Here is a 25963-nt window from a genome sequence, read left to right as displayed (position 1 = left end):
GGGTCGGTCCTGGGGCCGGTTTTGTCCAAGATCTTCATTAATGATCTCGAGGATAGTGTGGATTACACCCTCAGCAAGTTTGCAGATGACACTAAACTGGGAGGAGTGGTAGATACGCTGGAGGATAGGGATAGGATACAGAGGGACCTAGACAAATTAGAGGATTGGGCCAAATGAAATCTGATGAGGTTCAACAAGGACAAGTGCAGAGTCCTGCACTTAGGATGGAAGAATCCCATGCAATGCTACAGACTAGGGACCAAGTGGCTAGGCAACAGTTCTGCAAAAAAGGACCTAGTGGTTACAGTGGACAAGAAGCAGTCCAGTGTCCCCTTGTTGCCAAGAAGGCTAACAGCATTTTGGGCTGTATAAGTACGAGCATTGCCAGCAGATCGAGGGACGTGATCATTCCCCTCTAATCGGCATTGGTGAGGCCTCATCTGGAGTACTGTGTCCAGTTTTGGGCCCCATACTACAAGAAGGATGTGGAAAAATAGGGAAGAGTCCAGCGGAGGGCAACAAAAAGGATTAGGGGGCTGGAGCACATGATTTATGAGGAGAGGCTGAGGGAACTGGGATTATTTAGTCTGCAGAAGAGACAAATGAGGGGGGATTTGATAGCTGCTTTCAACTACCTGAAAGGGGGTTCCAAAAAGGATGGAGCTAGGCTGTTCTCAGTGGTAGCCGATGACAGAACAAGGAGTAGTGATCTCAAGTTGCAGTGGGGGATGTTTAGGTTGGATATTAGGAAAAACGTTTTCACTAGGAGGGTGGTTAAGCACTGGAATGGGTTACCTAGGGAGGTGGTGGAATCTCCTTCCTTAGAGGTTTTTAAGGCCCGGCTCGACTTCGCCCTGGTTGGGATGATTTAGTTGGCGATTGATCCTGCTTTGAGCAGGGGGTTGGACTAGATGACCACCTGAGGTCACTTCCAACCCTGATATTCTATGATGCCCATCACTTTAGAAAAAATCAGGTCCTTTTTTAAGGTGCCTAAATCTGGATTTAGAAGCCTAACTTCTGGCCCTTTATTTTTTTCCTTTAGTAATATTTTGACCATTAGTCTTAGCCAGTTTTACTATTCCTATTTCAAAAAATGGCATACTGCTGTATATTTAACCTTCTCATGCCTTTCAAATTTTGCTGAAGGAGGCTCATAAAGTGACACTTTCTCTTTGAATAAATACCAATTGTGGACCTACGTATTTTTACAAATGACAGTGTCAATATAGCAATTCAATTATTCCCCCAATTTATATAAACAAATTTAAAAAAATAATTTAATCCATCAACAATAATGTGGGAAGAATTCTTACAATTCCAAATCAGAATCACCTCATACTACTGTTCTCAAAAAGGAGGAGGGTGAACAAAAGTGGCAGGTAATCTTCAGCCAACATCAGACAAGTTCAGAGCACATATTAAATATATTTACAGCAAACAAAACAGACATCCCAGAAATGCCACAGCGCTTGTTTAGTGCACAAACTGATGAACCCTGTCTTATGTATGGTGTTTGCACTGGTTTATGAGCAAAGCAAACTTCATTAGTAAGCATTCACTTCATAGACTTATAACGACATGATACGCATATTGGAAATTAAATTATTGGGGGTTACATCATGTAACCACGCCACTGAGATTTTTCTTTAATCCTAAAGCAGTGACATCTTTTTGACGTTCAAACATTTCTAATGTAAAACAAAGTTGCGACTCCAAATTATTACTACTGAAGTCAGCATTTATTTCTATTCACCATCCACTCACATAAAGGACCTCAATTTTATTCTTTATGATTACAAAGGGAAAATTACTTACTAGTTATTCCCTTTTCCCCCATTCTGATAGCTGACTGAGGGACAGAAAGCATTATGGTGCCACCTACTGGAAGCAAGGAGGCAAAAGAATTCCTAAATCCCACCCCTAAGCACTGTACATAAACCTCAACCTAAACATCCTACCTTAGGTTAGAGAAACTTCTAGAGCTACAGGAAACAATACACAAGACAGGAAAAATAGTACTAAACAAGCAAGCAAGACCACATTAGCTAGAAGGGAGCAGGGGATGTAGGATGGGAGAAGAGACGATTACAGCAAACAACAACTGGTAAATTATCTTCCTTTGTTGCATCTCTCTCACTTTTCTCCCCTTTCACAATGGATTAATGGACAGACAGCAGGTGTAGCAAGCAGTAACACTAGGAGAAGTACACCTCTACCCCGATATAACGCGACCGATATAACACGAATTCGGATAGAACGCGGTAAAGCAGTGCTCCGGAGGGGCAGGGCTGCGCACTCCGGTGGATCAAAGCAAGTTCGATATAACGCGGTTTCACCTATAACGTGGTAAGATTTTTTGGCTCACGAGGACAGTGTTATATCGGGGTAGAGGTGTATTTACCTTCTTGTGCTGCTAGCAGGTCTTTAGACAGCAAAAAGAGGTAATCTGAGAAGCAGAGAGGTCAACTGATACATGTAAAGGAGCAGAGAGATGCCCATGTTGCCATCTTACACACCTTGAAAATCAATGCTTCAATGCACACTGTCCATGAAGCAGAGCCTTCTCTAGCCAAATGTCATCTCTCAAACTCAGAATAAGACATCCTGGTGATCTTGATCACAGACCACAAGAACACACCCTTCAACCCTTCTAGCAATAATGATTTTGGATGCTACTTCGCCAGAAAGATAAAACTTGAGTACAAGTTTAACATCCAAGAAGTGCAGCTCATCACATAGTAGGGGGGAATACCCAGGTTTGGACAAAAAGGAGAACAAATTCCAGACAAAGTTGAAAACCTACCTTTCCAGCAAGAACTGAAGGTATGTAAGAGAGAATCTGATACTTAAAGTCACTCACTTGTCAGGCCACTGTCACTGCAATAAGAAAGGCCATCGAAATCTGCCCTAAGCATGCAAAAAAGGTTGTGTCAGAATCTGCAAGATGAAGTACAGTCCCACTGAGGGACTCTCAGATCAATCACTGGTCTTTCAGACCCTACTTGAACACTGACAGAAGGAAATTCAAAGCCCGTTGGATGTGCTGCAATAGGGAGGATACAAACACAAAACCTAAGAGGTGAGTGCTATGGTAGAAAGGCCACTGAGTACACTGCAGAGAGCCCTCTGCTGTGAGAGGGACAGTGCAACACAATGCACTTGTACAGAAATGGGGAGGGACAAATGAGCCCCACAAGAAAATAAAAATTCCACTGAACCTATGATTGCCTAGGCTCGCTAACCAATGCAGAAAAATTGAGGAAAAAGGTGCCACTGAAGAGTGGCAGGGGAAATTAACCTTGCCCAGTGACACAGAAATAGAAGTGCTGGCTTCTGCACTCCCAGCTTGGTGAGGGAAGGTAGAGACTGCAGAGCTAGGAAAGGACTTATAAATGGGTCCCTAGGCTGTGGAGTGCTTAAGAGATTTTATACAAGCAGCCAGAGCCTTGGTTTTACATCTCAAGAAGGAGCAGAGGCAGGAGAAATATTTGCTAAAGCAGGACTTACTAGCAGAGAGATCCACTGAGACACTTCAGATCCTCCAGAAGTGTGGAGGAAGAAAGTTGGATTGACTATGGAGCAGAGCTGCAAGTCCAGGTCTAGTTTAATTATATTTTCTCTGTGTATTCAAAAATTATACCTGCTTAGAAAACAGGTTTTGACTTCTTTTTTTTTTTTTTTTTTTTAAAGTGAAAGGATGTGATTTCACAGACATGTATTTTTTAAAGATTTAATCTTTACTGGCATTCAACATACCATCACTTGCTGTCACTACTAGTTCATGTTGACATAAGTCATCATCAGAGTTCCCCCACACTATATTGGACACTCTCAGAAGTCACAGATCTATTGTAGTAGACACCAGCTTACCAGTTACACCTTAGGATCACCACAAAATGCTGAGAAAAGAAGAGAAGTTTGTACACAAAATATCTACATTATTTGAACAGCACAAATCTGTTTTCTCCTGCCAATCGCTAGTGCAGGCATGGATAGATCACTAAGGATGAGACGTGTGCTACCCCAAACTTGCCAACTGAAAGATTTTTTTTTTAAATCAACATACTACTCTTATGCAATGTCTCCAGCTCATTCCTTAAGTTTCCTTTGCTCATGCCAACTTATACCAACTGGTTGAGAGACAGTGTTTGTCATCTACTCCCACAACAGCACTGGGCACCAGCTATTTGTCTCCACTTCTCAAGAATAAATTAAAATATATCTTCCATTTCTTAAACAAGGTACTTATGCAATCACATATTTAACAGCACTGATATTCAATCAATCAGTACTCCTACTCATGCAACCTCAAGACCTTTAGAGTCACATGGTCAGTACACTCAAACCAATACATTATTTTTAGTAGCAACTAGACACCTCAAGCAGAACCCCATTGTACTACAAATATGAAATAGAAAGCTAGTACTACCCCAATGAGTTTACAACCTTGGTGTTTGGTAAGACACAAAAGGTGGGAGAAACAAACAGATGGAAGAATAGGGTACTGGTGAAACATGCATATTTTGTACCATAAGCAGTACTCACTGACCACCCACTACCTACCACAGTCACAGGGGGTTTAACAGCATCAAGACAGAACAATCTGAAAGAGGGATTTGGGAGAAGATAAGGTAATTGCTTTACTGATTTTTTTTCTGCAAATTTTCCCCATGCTTCAGGGACAGCACATGCAGAACAACTAAGGTGTCTGAGAGACTGCCATTGGTGGGTGGTAAGAGCTAAGAAGGTTGTTGAGGTGAAGAGGGCATTTAGTGCTGCAGTGAGCTAACTGGGCAGCTAGATAGGGAGGGACTAAACTGTAACATGTCTTAACAAATAAAGATGACAAGCTTGTGTTTGATGCAATGGAGAAGGAGGAGCTAACATAAGGTGATTTGGTCAGAACTATGAGCCATAAAGATCTTAACAGCTGCATTTCGAATGGATTTGAGGGGAACATCATCACAGTAGTCCAGGCCAGAGAAGATAATGATGCAATCGTCAGGACAAGATGACAACAGCCTGGATAATAATTTTGGTGATGTGACCAGAGAAAAGGCCTCATAGCCGATATGGGTATAGAAAGAAGGCTGAATCAAAGATTACAGACTCAAATAGCTGAGAGAATGATTGTGGTGTCCACAATGATGGAAAAAGAGTGGAAATTCCAGGACTCTGAGGCAAAGATCAGGAACTTTGCTTTGGCCATGCTAAATTTAAGTTCATAGCTGGATATCCACGAGGAGGTGTCAAAGAAACAGGCCAAGATATTGTTTGGGGCACAATTAGACAGCTTGAAGTGGAGAGGTAGACTTGTGAGTCATCATTTTAAGATGATAGTTAAAGCCATGTGAGAGGATAACACATTACCCTGTGATAACATATAGAAAGAGGAAAGAAATGGACCAAGGAAGGAGCTCTTTGGAATCCCTATCAAGAGTTAGCAACAGAGATCTCATGGCACCTTTAAGACTAACAGATGTATTGGAGCATAAGCTTTCGTGGGTGAATGCCCACTTCATCAGACGCATGAAGGTACAATTAAAGGAGAATTAGGAGAGGAGGGAATCATTAAAGTCAAGGAAGGACAAGATTTCAAGAGAAGCCCGCAACAAAAAAGCTAAGGAGGATGTGTACTGACCCTTAGATTTGGCCAAGAAGAGCTCACAGATTGTTCAGTACATAAAACAGTGTACTGGTACAGAAAATTATTTTCTCAGGTCAACTGGATCAGAGAAATGAATCACAGGTCTCCCTGTTCCATCTGAGCCAATCCAATACTTGTCAGCAGGGACCAAACTCTCATCTGCCCAATTGGAGCAGTATGCTTCTGTTAAAATGGTTCTTTCTGAAAACATTTTTTTGTTTGTTTCTTTTAAGAAATGTTTTGCTTTTAAGTGTTTACCTGATAAAATATAATAAAAAATACTGGAAAAAAAATGAAACCATATTAAATCAATTTTTATGTGGATTTCTATACCTTTGCTTCAAAGAGTTTTTGAGAAATACTAAGGGACATAGTTTACCAAGAAAAAACATTAACTGGGAATGAAAACCTGGGTAGCTAGCTAAAGTGCTGCACCCAATAATTTAACAGTAAATAGATACCACAATTCAATGAAACTGGTTACTCTTTTGAGGATTCTAGGGTGAAATCCTGGCTTCACTGAAGTTAATGGCAAAACTTCTATTGACTTCCATAGGACCAGCATTTCACCCTAATATTCAGAAGATGCCACCTTAACTATTTTCCTGCTGTCACATCCCCACATTAAAACAAAAAAAGTCAGTTAACCACTACTATAAACATACATGCTGAGCAACCAAGTAATTTTATTTCTGTAGAACTCATCTTTCTTCACCATGTCCACTCACTGTTTGTTACTGCCACTGTTTTGTCATGCCTAAATTTACACTTTAAGCTCCTTGGGGCTGGGACCACGTCTTCCTGTTTATTCTGCAGAGTATATAGCACTCCACCGCTAGTACACAATATTCACAAGAATAGTTTACTTATCAATCACATTCTCTTCAAGACCACCCAGGAGACAAACGTAAAGGAACACTGTTAGGTTATATACTGTATTTTATTAAAAAATAATTTTCCTTACTTGTATTATAAACAGCGCAGGTAGCAACTCTTATAGTTAAGGTTGCCCAACTCTTCTCATTATAAAACTGTTTTCCGTTGTTTATAGCTTTAACAAACTTTAACCATTTAGGATAAAATTTTCCATGCCAGATGTGCATCTCAAGAGGAATTTTTCTGTTTGTCTTTTTTTGAAAATTTCAGCATAGATTGTTATGCCATTTCTGGGGGCACCAACTTTTTTTGCCCATGTTAATGAAGAGTTGTAACTTTTTTTGTTTGTTTGTTTTTAAGAAGTTCTAGTGCCTCCGTGTTTTGGAGCAGGGACTTGAAATTTAGCAGAGGCATCACCCTAGTGTCGAAGATGTGCCTTTTGCTGTTCCTGTGGGAAAATGTCAAGTTATGAGACCTCTGAAAAACTGTCAATTTGCACATTATCAGCAGAGGTTTCTTACCTTGGCATCTAAATCTCCAAAGATTTCCTCCTCATTAAGCATGCTGTAGCCCCTCAGAGTCTGACCAGACTGCACTGTATCATAATGCATAAGCATAATGGAGCTGAATTAAGATTGCATGCCATTTCTTAACTTTTGAGTGCTTGACTTTACAACCTTAACATGCTTTTAATGTAGATTTTTAACGTAATTATTAATAATGCCTTAGAGTAAAACAAAGAATTTTTAAAATGTAATATAATCAATATTTTTCTGTTTATCTTTTGTACTTCATTTAGCTTAGAAAATGAAAACAGACTAGCCAGTTTAAAGGGAGTTTCATTTTCTGATTTAAATGGACTAACAGTGATTTAAACTGATTTGTGGAAATGCTTCTGTTACAACCATGAAGCATCAGTGTTCAAGCAGTAGTGCTTCTTGCTGGTTGTAGGCCAATCTAGGACTCTAGTAAGGATTTTCAGTAGATTGTTCATTTGTTTTTTGACAAACGAACCTTAAAGAAACAAGTACCTTTCTGTACAGCAGATTATGTCTTTGTTGAGCATTTCCTTGCAGTAAATTCAACTGTGATAAAATTTGTGGGTGTAATAGGGTGGCCTTTAAGGGCAGGAAGCCTGAAGCTAGTCAGACCCATACAATTATCCCTGAACTATTAGGAAAGGAATAGAAAATAAGACTGAAAATCATAATGCCACTATATAAATCCATATAGTGGAACTGGAAAAGGTTCAGAGAAGGGCAACAAAGATGATCAAAGGTATGGAGTGGCTTCCATATAAGTAGGGGCCTACCAAATTCATGGTCCATTTTGGTCAATTTCACAGTCATAGGATTTTTAAAATAATAAATTTCATGATTTCAGCTATTTAAATCTGAAATTTCACGGTGTTATAATTGTAAGGATCCTGACCCAAAAAGGAGTTGGGGGGTTGGGAGGGTCACAAGGTTAATGTAGGGGGCGTGGGGTACTGCTACCCTTACTTTCTCAACTATGCGATGGCTGTTCCATGAACAGGAACTGCTGGAAAGAGATGGATTCCACCTGACAAACAACATGAAGAGCTTCTTGGTAAGTATTTTTTTTTTTTTTAAAGTTACCTTGACAAGAGGACTGGACGTTGGGGGGGGGGGGGGGAGAGAGAGTAGATGGAAAAATTACAGTAGGATCATAGGAGGAATCTGCTCAACATCTTAGATTTCTATACAACAAATGCAAGGAGTATGGGGAATGAACAGGAAGAACTGGAAGGCTTGGTACACAGCAAAATTATGACATAATTGGCATCATAGAGATTTGGTGAAACAAATCCCATGACTGGAATATTGATATAGTGGGATATAGCTTATTCAGGAAGGGTAGGAAAGGGAAAAATATCAAGAATATATAAATTTGTTCTGAGGTTCAGAAGGATGAGAGAGGCAGACCAGTGGAAAGTCTCTGGGTGAAGATAAAAGGGGAAAAAACAGGGGCAACATCATGTTAGGGGTCTACCATGGACCACCAAATCAGGAGGTGGAGATAGATGAGGCATTTCTAGAACAAATAAATATCCAAAACACAAGACCTGGTAGTAATGGGGGACTTTAACTATGCAGACATCTGTTGGAAAAGTAATATGGCATTCCTATAACATTCTCGTAAGCAAAGTAGGTAAATGTGATCCAGATGAAATTACCATAAGGTGGGTGCAAAATTGGATAAAAAACTAGAGTCAACGAGTAATTATCAATAGTTCGTTGTCAAACTGGGAAGACATATCTAGTGGGGTCCTACAAGAGTTTGTCTTGTGTCCACTACTAATCAATATTTTCATTAATGATTTGGATAAGGGAGTGGAGGGCGTGTTTATAAAATATGCCAAGGGTTGCCAAACTGGCTCGTGAGCCAGTTGCGGCTCTTTTATAGTTAAAGTGCGGCTCTCGAAGCCTCCCACGTTTCCCACATTTCCACCTACCAGACTGGGGACGGGGTGCGGGAGCTCAGGACCTCTGCCTTGCAGCGGGGTCGTGGGGTAGGGGCTTCTGCCCAGCAAGGAGGGGGGTCTTGGGGCTTCAGCCCCACAGGATGTGCCTGCCAGGGCTCGGGGCTTCAGCAGGAGCAGGGTTGAAACCCTGAGCCAGAGCAGGCACCTCCTGAGGTGCTGAAGCCCCAACTCCCGGCAGGCGCGCCCCAGCTCTCAAACTTCTGAAGATTGTTGTACGTGGCTGGGCACATCAGTAAATTTGGCAACCCCTGAAATATGCATATGACACCAAGCTGTGAGGGTTGCTAGCACTTTGGAGGACAGGATTCGAATTCAAAATGACCTTGACAAACTGAAGAATTGATCTGAAATCAACAAAATTAAATTCAATAAAGATAAGTGCAAAGTACTACACTTAAGGAGGAAAAATCAAATGCCCAAATAGAAAACAGGGACATAACTGTCTAGGGGGTAATACTGCAGACAACGATCTGGCAATTATAATGGATCACAAATTCAACATGAGCCAATAATGTGATGCAGTTGCCAAAAAGGCTAATATCATTCTGGGATGTATTAAGAGGACTGTCATATGTAAGACATGAGAGGTAACTGTTCCATACTTCTTGACACTGGTGAGGTCTCAGCTGGGGTACTGTGTCCAGTTTTTGCTGCTAAACTTTAAGAAAGATGTGGACAAATTGGAGTCCAGAGAAGAGCAACAAAATGATAAAAGGTTTAGAAAACATGACCAATTAGGAAAGGTTAAAAAAATTAGGCATGACTTGAAAAAAAGACAACTGAGAGGGGACCTGGTAGTCTTCAAATATATAAGAGATATTGTAAAGAGAATGTGATCAATTGTTCTCCCTGTCCACTGAAGGTAGCAGAAGTAGTAATAACAGCTTAATCTGCAGCAAGAAAAATGTAGGTTAGATATTAGGGAAAAAATTCTAATTAGAAGGATAGTTAAGCGCTAGAGTACTTTACCAAGGGAGGTTGTAGAATCCCCATTGTTGGAGGTTTTTAAGAACAGGTGGAAAGATACCTGTCAGGAATGGGCTGGGTGTAATTGGTCCTGCCTCAGCACAGAGGGATGGATTAGATGACCTCTCGAAGTCCCTACATTTTTATGATTAAAATCATTGATTTAAATCAATCCACCCTAAAACTAACTATTTATTTCCATTGTCCAAGAAAATCAAAGAATAGATGTCTGAGATCCTCTTTCATACTCTCAAAGGCAAAGCTGGGATCTGAGCCAGTTCTACATAGTCAGTGCATCAGTGAGGTTTGAGGGTGGGCCAAGCTGTGGACATCAAGCACACAGTTATGTAAACCCAGCGTCCATAAATCACCACCTGAGAGATGTGAAGAACTGAGGCCTTTATTTCAGCCTAAGACTTCAAACAGCTGCTACACTTCTCCTATGTCCTGCCTGCAATTTGGAGGTGGATTTCATCCCCCAGCTCCCATAGAGTTCTACACACAAAGTCTGTTTATTTTGGCTTTGTGCAGGAACAGAGCATGTGAATTTCATCCTTTCTGCACTGTATTTCTGACAGAAGTCATTTCTTGGCTGAATATCATGGATTTTACACAATTTTAAAAAGAGCCAGTGATATTGTTCTGCCTACAACCTTGTCCATTACTTACAGTATCTTTTTCCATACTAGCTGTATACATGGGCAACAGGACACAATCAATCTCAACTGTGTATTTGACAGCTCCACCATAAATTAACTTCGGAAAGTCTCTGACTAAATAATCAAGTGCAAGTCCAGCATATTCAAGAAAAATGTAAGTACTGAATTACATGTGGTTTGGCCAGAAAATCCAACTTGAGGTATTTATGGCATTTTATTCTATTTTTTATTGTAAAGTACATTTAAAGCTGCCTTCCACCACATTTTCTAATTAGCTAACCCTGGCATTGGACATGCCAATTGCAAGTTTGTAATACAAGACTCCAAAATCAGGTGTGTAGTCACAGTGCTAGAGTAGTGTTTCTCCAAAGGCATCACCACTGTAAAGGAAATCCTGTGTTAATGGTAATATGTTGGAATATCTGCAACTCCACCCATGCTGAGGAGCTATATTATACCTTTTGTCGGCATGGGCAATGAACAGGCAATCACCCCCTTTTTTTTTTTTTTAAATAAAAAAAACCCTAAAACTGCAGACAAATTTGACTCAGTCAACAGGGCTGAGTCAAATATATATACACCTCTACCCCAATATAACGCTGTTCTCGGGAGCCAAAAAATCTTACCGCATTATAGGTGAAACCGCGTTATATCGAACTTGCTTTGATCCGCCGGAGTGCACAGCCCCGCCCCCTCGGAGCACTGCTTTACAGCGTTATATCCAAATTCATGTTATATCGGGTCACGTTATATCGGGGTTGAGGTGTATATTAGATCTATCTAATGCGACATAAATGTTTCCAAGCAGGAGGGGAAACAGCATTTTGTCCAATTCGTATCTGACTAGTACAAAGGACTATCAGAAGTCTGTCATATCTCTAACCAAATATCATCTAACCAGATGCACTTTGTAACTGTGGTAAATATTATTGGATATGCTGGCTGCTTAACACATAACAAGGATGAAATTTTTGCAGGTAACATGAAGTATCACTTTCTCTTATACAACTGAGACAACTCCTAAAGAGACACAAAACTGTTCATTTTAGCTGCCTGATAAATAATGTTTAGGACACCTTTTTTGCCAGATTATGCATATAAGTAAGATCCTAATATAACTATCTGAAATAAAAGTATAACAAAATGAAAATCTTAACATTTCAAATCTAATGTTGAAACATCTGGAAAAAACCTGAAGATCAGCAAAATGTAGAGTCTCCTCCTTAATTCTGAGGAATTCTCCTGAGCTTGCATCTTACCTCAATAACTGTGTCAACATTCAGGCAATTTAGGAATTTGCTATCCAACATATGAAATAAAAGCTTAAAACGTTACTAACAAAACTAGCAGCTGCATTATTTTAAACCGAAGGTATTTTCCCTAGAACAGGAAATCTATCTTTTTACAAACTGGCACTGTGTAAATTGCTAAAAACTGTCAATAAACCCTTTTGAAGAGAAGTCTATCAATCAGGATATTGTTTTCAAGAAAAAAAATCCTGTTCGTCAAAGCATCCGCTAATCTATTTTTCCATTTGGACAAAAAACAAGTCTTCTTGTTCCCAGCTGCCAGCAATTCCAAACCTCTACAAGTTGGCTAATTTGTTCAAATATTAATATACATCTCTTTCCCATAATTAGGCATCTGTCATAGAATTTTTGTCTTGTCTGGAAATGCAGATTGCACACAACCAATAATGTTTAAATCTAGAAAAGCAGAGCTACATTTCAAATTCATATATTCCTGTTCCTTTAATTCCTGTATAAATACAGGAAAGCTGCCGCTACAAATCTATCAGTTGAAAAGCGTGGCAGTCCTGCAGGATGAAGTTCGGGAACTCATGGGACCTGCCAAATTCCAGCATCATCTTTGACTCCCTCTGTGAAAGAAGAAAATCTCTATGGCTTCTTTAAAAGCTAAGAAAACAGTTCCTTGAACATTTGTATACTTTTTTTTAACCATTAAAAAATTAACACTACATTCTCAGAAAAAAATGGCAACCATAAGGAGTGTCAGCAGGACTTTGCAAGCTCACAAGCCACATTTAGAAAGATGGCGTGCTCTTGTCCTATGGTCCCATGGCTATGCTATCCAGCTACAGCTTTATAGTCTATTTTTATCCCAGACTGAATACCACAATAAATTTGCCATTGAAAAGGAGCCTCCAGCCTTCTTTTGAAGCATCTGTCATTAAAAATATAAGGGAAATGTTGAAATGTAAATGATGGAATCGCCATAATACTTCTGTCCCACCAGTTTTAAGAGAGTCTTATAGGATAGGAAGTACAAAAACTTTCCAACAGGCATTTAATTCTCCATGTCTAATTAACAAAGAGTGCTATAGAGGGGGAAAAGCCTCAAATCATTCAGAGAACTTAAAGGTATAAGATACACAAGCAGCTCAACATCACATTCAGATACCACAGTGATGGGCACATTAGAACTACTTATATTAGACAGATAGATCATGTCAGTTAAGGGGATATTTATGCAAACAGTGAACTGTGAAAGTTTCAAAGAAGGTCTTACTTTAGAAAACTATGCATCACTGCTGGCTTCCAAATCCAAAGTTGCAACATAATGTAACGACATACCTTACAGAGGTTATATTGCTGATGAGCCTCTCAGATTGATCCGACAAGTCTGATGGAAGCAGTAGTTCAACTGGCTGCAGGCGCAAAACTCGACTCTCTAATTCTAAGCGAGATGAGGAGTCCTGAAAACTGTCAAAAACTACTTCCCCTGTAGTGGGTTGGACTGCCTGTCACATACAAAAATATATAAACAGAGTGTTCACCCTGCCATTGACAAACATCGTATTTTGCTAGGGCAGCAGAATCCAAAATGAGTCACTTTTGCTTGCTTCTGAGTGTGCACAACAATTTTTGAGTATCTGCCAGCAGGCACATGTAAAGCTCAGAGACTAGTTTTGGTTAGTCAACCGTTAAGGTTTTAAAAAAATCAGCAAGGAAATTTCGCACACACTTAATGGTGTGCTACACAAAAACAATGACTCCACCAGTCCCACAATTTCTTGGTGACATTGGAAAATTAAAAGTAAGTACATATTTCAAATGTAGAGAACATAGATCCTATCCTAACAATTTTGAAAGCCCAAATGTTAGACTAAACAGGATGATAATGATGTCTTAAAATATGTTAAGAAGTTTTAATAGCATTGGTTCATTTTACATGTCATTGCCACTATTAAGGGGCAATGCAAATCCACCTAATTGAAAATCTATGGAATTTAGACAGGATTCTCCCTAAAAATGAGATGTCTTTCTAAAATGTGCTTTTACAACTGAGGAGGGACAAGGTGGTTGAGGTAATATCTTTTATTGGTCCAACTTCTGTTGGTGAGAGAGACAAGCTTTTGAGCGAATCTCTCTCTAATATCTTCAGACTGACACGGTACACCACCACTTATAACTGGGACAGATACACAGTGGGGTGGTCAGATATCACAATGATAAGTACAATAAAAAAACATGTAAATAAAATGAATGAATGAACTATCAGTAGACAGAGTGTCAGTTCTCATTTAAGTCACTATTTTCCCAGTTATATAGTTCTCATTTCAGAATCTCCAAGGAAAATCAGAAGTTAAAGTCTAAGAAGACTGTGAATCTCTCATTCCTAATTTCTGTGAAGGAAGAACAATTTACTGAGGAAACAGGCGCAGTCAGCAACAAGTGTACGCGTTTTGAACCCTTACGAGGGATAACATTTTAAACATAATTTACAAAACATATTTTAACTCTAATGTATTTTTTTTTGTATTTGTATAAAACACTGTTTTCAAGCAATTATGCATGAGCAAAAGTGCTATGCCTTGTATACCTGATATATAAATCAGGCTATCAACTCAAGTGTTTCTGATTATTTTTTATATTAAATGTCTCATTCAATTCACAACTGAATTGAAAGATATAAATACCATTCATTAAAAACTTTGCATTATGTCTTATAAACACCATTACTGTCAGGGGAGACAATCACAAAGGAATTTTAAAACACAGAGATAAATCACAAAATAAGCCCTAACCACAAACTCAGATTCCTCAAGGAAGACAACTTACCATTATGCCTATGACAACATCCCCTTTCTTCTTGTCTCTTAAGCTTTCTTTATTTTCACAGATACAAAGAAGATAGTTATCGGAGACATCAGCTGTTATTTCTTCAACATCTACAGGATCATCTAGCTTCAGCAAGGGGTTCACATTTGATAAATATTAAAAAAAACAACAAATAGTTCACATGGATAAAACCAGCCATGGTTGTTGAAAACAATTTTTTTTCTGGGATAAACATATTACCCAGCACAAACACCAACTTGACAGAGGACAGCCTCCTTCCTACATAAAACTGACTCAGGTGCTGTGATAATGGTCAATTTCAAATCCCTGACAGCACCAAAATCAAATTCAGTGGTGACCTTAGGCCCATGCCCCCTGACAAAGCCCCACAGTTTATGCATACATATCATCATCTCAACAAAACACCAGTCTTTATACTACGTCTGCAGTCTTCCATTCAAACAATAGCAGGCTGTTGCAGATACTAAATTCCCTACTGTCTTTGTGCTATCCCCGCTCAGTAAGTAGCACTCTGGCCTGGTCCACACTAACCCCCCACTTCGGACTAAGGTACGCAAATTCAGCTACGTTAATAACGTAGCTGAATTCGAAGTACCTTAGTCCGAACTTACCGCGGGTCCAGACGCGGCAGGCAGGCTCCCCCGTTGATGCCGCGTACTCCTCTCGCCGAGCTGGAGTACCGGCGTCGACGGCGAGCACTTCCGGGATCGATCCGGGATCGATTTATCGCGTCTAGACAAGACGCAATAAATCGATCCCAGAAGATCGATTGCCTGCCGCCGAACCAGGAAGTAAGTGTAGACGTACCCTTTGACTAAGTAGCCTACTAGCCAGCTTGTAAAACTTGTGCAATTGACAATAAAGAGCAAAATTTGCTGATGAGCATCACAGGCCAGGAAGCTAGGACCTGATGTAGTAGCAAGTCTGCAATGGAGACCACTAGTGTCCTAGCAGTAGCAGTGGAGAGCAAAAGATCACCTGCATTTATTTATTCCATTCAAACCACACACGGTGTTAGTCATTCAGTGTTGTTCCTCACTCCACTGGCTTTTACCTGAGCCTTCCAACACATTTCAAGAGTAACTAGAGTCACACTGGTGTCTCCGGCAAAAAAACACCAACAATAGTATTTTATTATAATGCCCTTGCTCCATTAAACAATTGCGCAGCAAGTTGCTTCCCTGATTTGTGGGTTTTAACTTCTAGTACCCCTTTCCCTAACTGCAGTTTTAGGATGACCTAATCAAGAAATAAATAGAAGATGTGTTTTCTTTTGTCTCTTGTCTCCCTCCTGGCACACAGGACCTCACAAAGAGGGCAAGTGCACCAAACCTGAAGAGTGGTTTTATAAAGCTAGCAGGAAGTAGATAGGACAATGGGTTTAGTCACAAGAAGAGGGAAGTGGATGAGACCACACATCTTACATTGTATAGGGCTAGCTCATCCTGATTTAGTGAGTTCAAGTCAAGTCAATTTTCTTATTTAGCATTAAGTACCTAATAACTACTTAGTGTGAAAAATTTAAAAGAACCTGTGGGTGCTGGCTGGGGATGGTCACAAAAAACAAAGAAATGGACAAAGTAAAAGGTAGAAAGAAATAGCTGAGCTAGTCAAAAGCCATTTTTAATTCATTTTGATAGCCTATTTCAGTTACAAGAATTAAGGGCAGGCTAACCAATGTTAGATTTTTCATAGCCCATTGGCTTTAGATTCAGGCTCACCGCATTTTGTATGAAACACTGTTGTTACAGTGTCAATAGTACTTCTCCCCTCTTTCATTATTAGGCCATAGGACCCACTTGTGTTTGTTTTAATTGTATCCACCTCTAAACATACTTAAATCCAAGTGCTGACTCCAGACTCTTAATCCTTCCCCCTTTCAAGACCTCTAATTAAGAATTACTAATGCTACACCTACCAACTGGTCAAAAAGCTGGTCAGGACATCGCCAAAGGCACAGCATAAACCCTAGCAGTCCATTTTCTCATTTGAAAAAAAACGAACTGTGGGGACAATGTAATCTCTGTTATATTGCAACACACTTAAAAACCTGAGAGATTTCATGAAATCTGGATGAAGTCCACAGCCTACTTTTGAGTATCATTAGCCTTGTCTTAACAGAACAGCAAACCGATCAGAAACCTTATTTGCTGCTGCCATAGATTTCCTTTTATATTAAGTGTTAGCCACTAAATATGCACCAGTATAAGGTATTTACAATTTGACTTTTTTATTTTTATTTTGTCATATAAGTAATTCCCCCCTGGGCTATGCGAACAGAAAATTTTGCTCTCGTGTTTACTGCATACCCAAAAATATTAAAGGTTAAGGTGAGGAAGCCCTTGATTCTCGAAGTCTCATTTCTAGCAACAAAATTCCTGATGCTGATTTCCAGAGGTTGATTTTTTTTTTTAAACTACTGGAACTGGATGCACTGTCATTTTCAAAAAGTGTTCCAATAATGCAATCCCGCAATAGATTCCAATGCTATTGCAAAACATCTGAAACGCACAAATATTGACAGTTTTAACATTTCACCATCCTCTATTTCCCAGTCCTATTGAATAATTTCTGCTGTAAATACAGAAGTGACAACAGGTGCAATACAGCCAGAACATTCCCAACACAGAGGGAAAAAAACAGTCAGCACTTCCCACCCACTCCCATTACTTAACAGGAACATGCTCTCTTATACTGAAGGACTATGGCAAGAAATCTCAAACACACACAACTCATACTGAACACTGCATAACACAGAGCACAATGAAGGTTAGTATAAAAGCAAAATAATTAACACATAAAAAAGATATCTTCTCCAATAAGTGTAGATTTGGTATAGAGAGCAGTCAGTTTTCGAGTAAATAGAGAGCTTTTATTTTCTCCAGCAGCCTTCAGTGCTGCAGTTTCCATTTGTTTTACAACTCCCACCTATAATATACACAAATAGAAAATGTTAACTGATGAATGAAAAAAGGATAACCAACTTTAAACAACAACAAAAATTTAATTTAAGAGATCCAAATATTAAACCATAATGTGCTTGTGAGTGGAGAAGGGCTAGAACCAGCCCTACTAATTCAGCCTATCAAGTATGACAGAATTGCAGCTTACCTGCAACTTCCTTTCTCCTCTTGCCCTTACTGACCCACGTTCTATACTGACACAACCTAGCTTAGAGGTTGACCACCTATCACCTGCTGCAACAATTATTTCACTGTAGATAGTAAAGTTCACAGAACATCAGGCGATAAGAGGTACAAAAAAGACTCACATGAGCATGAAGGGGAAAGGAAGGGAAAGAGATTAGCAACAGAGAGATTAACAACAATGGGAAAGAAGAGAGGAAAATATGGGTTGGGAAGAAAAAAAAGAGAGGAAAACAGAAAGGAGAGAGAGAGAGAGAGAGAGAGAGAGATGGAGAAAGTGCTTTCTGTCCTACTTTCTATCACTCATTGACAGGCAGAACTGCTTCCAGAAAAGTTAAATGGACCCTGAAATATTGTGAGATCAACAGAGGAGGCCTAAATCAACATAACTAAAAATCATAAAAATTCCAAGACATTGCATATAGAAAGCATTGAATGAAAGGGAGTTTGTCATGTGTTTTTCCAGTAAAATATTAAAAGGTTTCATATTTTGTATCTTTCAAAAAAGTGAGACAACATCCATACGACATCAACAAATTCTTTCGGTAAGGAATGAGACTATTTTGGTTTTAACAATATCTAATTAAATCCAAAAATGACCTTATATCCTTTTGCTACAAGTCGCCGTACATGAACAAATAGTCTGTGAGTCGGTATACTAGCAGTCATAAAATTGTGATCCTGATGACAGTAAATGTTTAGCTCCTTCGCTGCAATCTGCAAAGTATGAAAAAAATAATCAGTCAACAATTCAGGTCACTCTTACTTCACATTCCCTGTCTAGCTTCCTTGATAACTATGATAGAGTTGTGTGAATACAAACTTGTCAAAAAACAATACTGGAAATCAGCTATTAACCAAAGCTATGGCAGTGTGTTGTGGAATGCTAAGCATGAAGCAAGAGTTCACAGTCTCAGCATCCTAACCAGAACAAAGGACTCCACTCCCACAGGCTTTACTTGTCAACTTATCAGGATGGATAACAATCTATTATTCTTTTTAAAAAAATCAAATTATTTTGATTTAAACTGGGTTTTTTTTATTTAAATTAAATACATTTTCTGTTTTAAAATAAACCCATTTAAAATTAAAATTGAAAATACAACAGGCTACATTCAAGACCTAAAATTACTATAATCTATTAAAATAATTTAAATTAAATACAAAAAATAAGAAGCGGTACCTATTTGCTGCTGAAGTTTTAAAGATCATCAAACCACTGAACTGATGAAAGTCACTGGCTAAGCACCTGGAACCAGAGTTAGCTGAAGTGCTAAATGAGTTTTTGACAGCAGCGGCATCTTCTGCAGGTGCAGAAGGAATATTTTCTTCACTCTTATTTAACTAGTTCAGTTAAATGACCAATTCATTCCAAGTCAAAAAAACAATCAGAAGTTGAAAAAAGCAGGAAAGCTTGTTTTCTTCTTATAATCATTGAATAACAAAAGCTAGGTTTGAAAGGATGAGATCTACTAGTCTTGAAAGAATAGTTCAATTTACTAAATACAGATAATACTTCCTTTGTTTAATAAATCAGTTAGCTTTAAATGCAAAACATGTTTTGATAAACTCCACTAAACTTTTTTTTAAATGTATCCAGTACATTAAGGGAGTTTTATTGAACTAATAAAAACAATTTGAAAATACTAGTGCACTTTAAATGAATTTTAATTTCTACAGAGTGCTTGACTCAAAACACAACCAAAAAATTAATCATCTAGTAAAGAAGAAATGCATCATTCACCATTTTTTTACATAATAAAAAAAAATAAAAAATTAGAATCTGAATAAATGTATGTTAAGTTATATAACTGCTTAAATAAATATGTGCTGATATAGTGTATCCATTCTGGTTAACAAAAGGAAGTACCAAATTTAGTTGGCTATAATTAGTTGCAAATCAACCTGTTTAAATGGTTACCAACCAATGAGAATGAACCTTTCTTTACAAAGGTAACTAAAAAGTACAGAAGCAAAACAAGATTAAAATTGTTAATTTAAATCAAGGTTTCCTGCTTAAAAATATGTTTTAAATCAGTGATTGAAACCACTGACTTAAATCAATCCACCCTGCAACTGATAGCTTGAATGAATACCAAGGGCCAAAGAGTTCCCATTGAAGTCCAGTATAAGAAGGCAGTGTAAGTTATGTTACCTTGATAAGCCTAAATAACTATCTAGCCCAGGGATCGGCAACGTTTGGCACGCGGCTCGCCAGGGTAAGCACCCTGGCGGGCCGGGCCAGTTTATTTACCTGCTGACGCAGCAGGTTCGGCCGATCGCGGCCCCCACTCGCCGCGGTTCGCCGTCCCGGGCCAATGGGGGCGGCGAGAAGCGGCGCAGGCGAGGGATGTGCTGGCCGTGGCTTCCCGCCACCCCCATTGGCCCAGGACGGCGAACCGCGGCCAGTGGGGGCCGCGATCGGCCGAACCTGCTGCGTCAGCAGGTAAATAAACTGGCCCGGCCCCCCAGGGTGCTTACCCTGGCGAGCCGCATGCCAAACGTTGCCGACCCCTGATCTAACCCTTGAAACTGCATTTCTACAGTAGCATCCAAGCACCCTCACATGAATAAAATCACAACAGCTGCTAGAAACATGACATTACACAACGACTCAGACATTTTTCTTTCCAGATGCCAGCTCTGTGTTCTGGACAAGCAGATGGGTTTTAACGAACCTGAATGAGCTTCAGGACAGTAAATCTGCTAGCAAATTGACAGACCAAATACCCAGAACAAAGACAACTGGAAAAATGAAGCCTCCAATGGCTAAGCAAAAGTAATTTTCCCTTTGCTCCTAATTATATATGGAAATAGCTCAGAACAAAGGCTAAATCAGTATTAATGATTTAGAGACTCATAGACTCATAGACTCATAGACTTTAAGGTCAGAAGGGACCAATATGGTCATCTAGTCTGACCTCCCGCATGATGCAGGCCACAAAAGCTGACTCACCCACAACAGAATCTTCCAGCCTACGACCCCTGCCCTATGCTGCGGAGGAAGGCGAAAAACCTCCAGGGCCTCTGCCAATCTACCCTGGAGGAAAATTCCTTCCCGACCCCAAATATGGCGATCAGCAGAACCCCGAGCATACAGGCAAGATTCTACAGCCGGACCCTCATTTTACCCGCGATGGCCCGTTAATGCCTATTTGACTAAAATCACATTATCCCATCAAACCATTCCCTCCATAAACTTATCAAGCCTAATCTTGAAGCCAGAGAGATGAGAGAAAGGATGTTTATTGGCCATTTTGTAGTTTGCAGACATGTAAGCCACGTTCCTTTGAAATTTTTACCTGTTCATATAGATTACAGTTGTGCAGATAAAGCACCAGATACAATTTCATACCCAATTGTGTCAAACATCCCCTATTAATTTCTATATAGCCCTCTATTAATGAGGGTAGTCGCTATTTGCACAAATATATGCAATTAGGGCACTTGGACATTGCATTTTTCAGAAGAAATCATCAGGTTACTGTCAAGCTAAATATTTTTATTCTGATCATTAGTTCTATGCCATAATACAGTTCACCCTTAATTTCTTCAGTTTAACTTTGGTAAACAAGGTAATGTTATTGTAGTATCTAATATTTGCTAATTTGTCAATACTTCAAATAGGGAATACCGTAAATATTGATGTACCTTTTATGTGGTACAAAGACAATTTGTAATGGACACCTTTAGATTTAAAGAGGGCAGATCTTTTGAATCTTGATTACAAGTGTTAGAAAAAGTTTTTTAAATTGAGGTTATCAATGACAGTGGCCCTACACACAATGTAACAAAGTAATATAAGGTGAGCAACAGTAAGTGCTCTTGGTAAAAGTTACTTACCTCTGCATCTTCTCCAAAGAATCTATACTTATATCCACATTCCACGCACAAAATAGCATCTTTATACTGTTCTTTCATTTCTATGAACTGGAGTTCTAGTGGAGTGTATATGCTTTTGGTTCTTTTATTGAGGAGGTTTGTATTAGAAATATTTTGAGAGCTTTCAAAACTCTTACATGATGCTGAAAATTGATTAAGACTAAAGCATGACTGTTCCTGTGAACAAAAGAGGTATTACAATAATTATGGAGGAACACTCAATTACTGAATACTTAAATTACACTTTTAAAAACATACAGTTCCAGCATCCAGAACTGGCTGTCATACAACTGTGCTGAATATATTGAAGCATTATTTCAGGTTAAAATAACAATTCTGTACCTACTGTCAGCTAGTGCAATATATATGCATAAACAATAGCCCAATAAACTGAGAACAGAGATCATGAAAGGAAAACAAAGGATAGAAAGGGAATAAAGAAAAGTTCTGTGACTGATCACGACTGCACACACTCAATCCCACTCCACACAATCACCTTCCAAGAGGTCTTCAATTGACCTCTTCTTCTTCCATCAGTTGTCCATGTAATCAAAATATAAGTGTCAAATCTTATCAAATTTGGTATCTTTCCTTCAACCAAAAATGCAAGCTAACTGATAATAAACTGGGCAAAATAAGTATGGAAGATAATACAGAAGTGCTGGAAGAAAAGCTCTCCTCTGCTGAACAATAACCAGCCAATCCATGAAAAGCAGCACATCAAACAAGCCGTTATGTGCCTTGGCCTCTAAATCCCCAATCCCACAATCTGATCCACGCAAGAGATTCTTGTGCCCATATGGAGCCCAATGGAAATCAACGAGGGACCAGGCTGATACAAGGTTCTCCTACTTCAATCAGATTGCAGGATCAGGGCTCAAATACTTAGCAAGTACTCCTATTATAGCCTGTTTTGAGAGCACAGGGACACTATATTCAACTATTTGGTTACTGTGCAGATATCATTCCGAAGTTTTTTCAATATAAGCCTATCTCCAAAATATGTTCTGGTCTAACCACATCTTCCCCATTGGGGAACATTATAGAGTATTATAACAACCTTGAATCCCGCTGGGATACGTTACATTCCAGTAATAATTTTGTACTAGTTTCTATGTGAGAAAATTATGAGAATTCTTGCAATAACACCTGAACTGAACAAGAACTCAGTTGGAAGTCACATTGGAAAGGATGTGTATGTGAATGCGAATAATCTCACCAACATCCAAAGTACCGGCTATTACCACCATTTTCTATATTCTAATCTTTAAATATTTCTTATTTAAAACACATTTCATTAAAACTTCAGAGTGGTAACCGTGTTAGTCTGTATCAGCAAAAAGAACTAAATTTGAAAGTCTCTAAGGTGCCACAAGTACTCCTCATTCTTTTTATTAAAACTTCAGTTGCACTGTTTAAGAATGTCACTGAAGACTATCAAGCGCTGTTTTGCTTACTGTGTTAAGAGTTCAGTAAAATGTTACAATGTCAGATTCTATCATTGGTACAGTACTGCATAATTTCATGTTGCATTCTGTCACACTGAACTTAAGAAAAACCCAATAACAAAGCCTGTATTTTAAACATAAAAAGCACTCCAAACTGCACTATAATTCAATGATTCCTGGAACAGAAGCACTGCATACCTTCTCACTGATCTGAGAACCTGTGTCCTGAGAATGAAGAGCACTATTTATTTCCAGGGTTCTTTCCACAAAAGTCGGACATTTTTCCAAGTGCACAGATTGACTCCCTCGTAAAGTATCCACCTGGACTCTGTTACATGGGTGCTTTGAATCACTGCAGAATTCTCTCAGTTTGTTTAATGTTTTCACACATATGCAGGGCCTGGCACATTTCTTAGGCTCTTCTTCATTAGTAAAAATACACAAGGAAAATGTATTAGCAAATTACCTTGCAACTAAGATTTCAATGAGATTGACATCAAAGATGAGAAAGACAAGATAGATAATATCTTTTATGGGACCAACTTCTGTTGGTGGAAGATAAAAGCTTTTGAGCTACACAGAGCTCTTCTTCAGGTCTGGGGAAGGATGGATAGTGTCTGTGCTAAATATAAATTGGGACAGGTGGTTAAGCAAAAGGAGTAATGCATGTTGCAGGCAGTCACTTGAAATGAAGTGGACAACTGGGAGTAGATTGTTCTGTGTAAAGGGTCTGGAGTAGATTGTTCTGCGCAAAGGGTCTGGAGTGGGCAATTAAAAGGTACCAGGCAGTGTGCTGCATTACAAAAGAAGGCGGCACTCAGTATCTTACCCAACCTCATTAATCTAGCATAAATATTCATCTAAATAACTAGAATAATAAAACAGAGTAACTATTTGTGTAACTGTAGTAAAGATTACATTCACATTAACATTAAACCATAATCAGTCTAAAACAACTAATATTTACATAGCTACATAAAGAAACAGGGTCAACTTAAAAATCACACTTCTGACTATTTTTAATCTACTCTTGCTACAATTAACACCTACCTGAGGGCTGGTCTACACTAAAAGCTTACATGGGCATAGCTATGTCTTTCAGGGGTGTAAAAAAATCTATACTTGTGAGAGATGTAGCTATGCCAACCTAACCCCAGTATGGACAGCTCTAGGTCAATGGAAGAGATCTTCCATCAACCTAGTTACTTGCCTCTCTGGAAGGTGGATTAACTACAGTGACAGGAGAACCCCTCCTGCAGCTGTAGTGAGTATCTACAATGAAGTGCTACAGCAGCATAGCTGCATTTGTGCCACTATAGCGTTTTAAGTAGCGTTTTAAGTGCGGAAATAGCCTTAGTGCTGCTGTAGCACATCAGCGTAGGTAATCCACCTCCCAGAGAGGCTGTAGCTAGGTCAACAGAAGAATTTTTCCACTGGCTTAGCGCTGTCTACAACAGGGATTGGGCTGGCTTAACTACAGCACACAGGAATGTGGCTTTTTCACACCCCTGAATGATGTAGCTGGGTCGACTTAACTTTTTAGTGTCAACCAGGCCTTAGATAATGTCTTGAAAGACATTAGAGAGAAAAAAATGTCCAGTTTGCTTATTTTGTGAATGCAACAGAACTTTGTGTATAATCAGCTTCACTATTTCCCCTGTATAATCCGGGAGGTCCAGGTCCACAAAGAGACTAACATTCAGGCATCTAGAAAATCAGTGGAACAACAAAAGGATCACAAAGCCTGAGCTAGGTGCCTAGCCTCCTTATACAATGAATGGGGAGAGACAGGCACCTAAGAAAGAGATCTACAAAAGCCAACATACTAGGTGGGGAGCCACCTAAGGGAGATGCCAAAGAAAGGGGGGTGTCCAGGCTGCCAGGAGACAATAGTCTTTGGAGCCGAGGGACTGGATCTCCCACCTCCCACATGAATGCCCTAACCACAAGGCTACAGAACCATTCTCAGTCACACACTTATTGAAAGAGGAACAGCTGCAACAGGAGAGACTGAAGAATACTCTGACGGGAGTCTCCTATAGCACAGCGGTTAGGGAATCCTCCTGAGAGGTGGGAGATGCCTGTTCAAATCCTCTCTCCCCATCAGACAGAGAAAGGAATTGTATCCGAGTGCTCTAACCAGTGGGCTAAGTTATATGCAGAGGTGAAAGTAAGCCAGTACGGTGTACCGGTAAAAGCCAGTACGCCGTGCCGGACCACGGCTTCCCCAGGCTGGCAGTTTAAAGGGCCAGGGGCTCCGGCTGCTACAGGGAGCCCCGGGCCCTTTAAAGTGCTGCCTGAGACCCACTGCCGGAGCCCCAGGGTAGTGGCGGCAGGGCTCTGTCGGCGATTTAAAGGGCCCGGAGCTCCACTGCAGTAGCAGTAGCCGGAGCCCCTGGGCCTTTAAATCTTGAATTAAAGGCCCTGCCTCTTCCGGTTGAGGCCACACCCCCTGCTCAGGACTCCGGCATACTGGTAAGTCCTTTAAGTTACTTTCACCCCTGGTTATCTGGAATGCTCCTCCTCCATCTGGATTTTTGAATGGGGCCCAGTCAAGTACACATACTCAGAGCACACCTACTGGACCATGCTCTGCAGGAATATCTATCCTCCCCTGGTATGAGAATCACATTCACATTGCCTAGAGGGGGCAGCAGTGCACAAGCCCACAAGCAGAAACGTAGGCATCTAGGGAACTTTTACAGCAAAAATGTAGGCGCCGACTGA

At 39.7% G+C, this 25963-nt stretch overlaps 1 protein-coding gene across 1 annotated transcript in view; it reads right to left on the bottom strand.

Annotated features, from left to right (window-relative positions):
* Positions 1-25963, bottom strand: part of MSH3 (mutS homolog 3) — a 214980-nt gene that overhangs the window by 180093 nt on the left and 8924 nt on the right. Inside the window, exons 3-8 of the mRNA XM_065406009.1 lie at positions 23435-23658; positions 21750-21965; positions 18507-18623; positions 17571-17688; positions 14740-14885; positions 13252-13418 (exon numbers count right to left, since the gene is read on the bottom strand). Coding sequence (XP_065262081.1) covers positions 13252-13418; positions 14740-14885; positions 17571-17688; positions 18507-18623; positions 21750-21965; positions 23435-23658 — 988 coding nt within the window. The remainder of the gene's footprint in view (positions 1-13251; positions 13419-14739; positions 14886-17570; positions 17689-18506; positions 18624-21749; positions 21966-23434; positions 23659-25963) is intronic.

The sequence above is a fragment of the Emys orbicularis genome, chromosome 6, assembly GCF_028017835.1.
Source record: "Emys orbicularis isolate rEmyOrb1 chromosome 6, rEmyOrb1.hap1, whole genome shotgun sequence".
NCBI lineage: Eukaryota > Metazoa > Chordata > Testudines > Emydidae > Emys > Emys orbicularis.
Note: the sequence above shows the minus strand (reverse complement) of the source record. Positions and strands in the feature narration are given on the sequence as shown.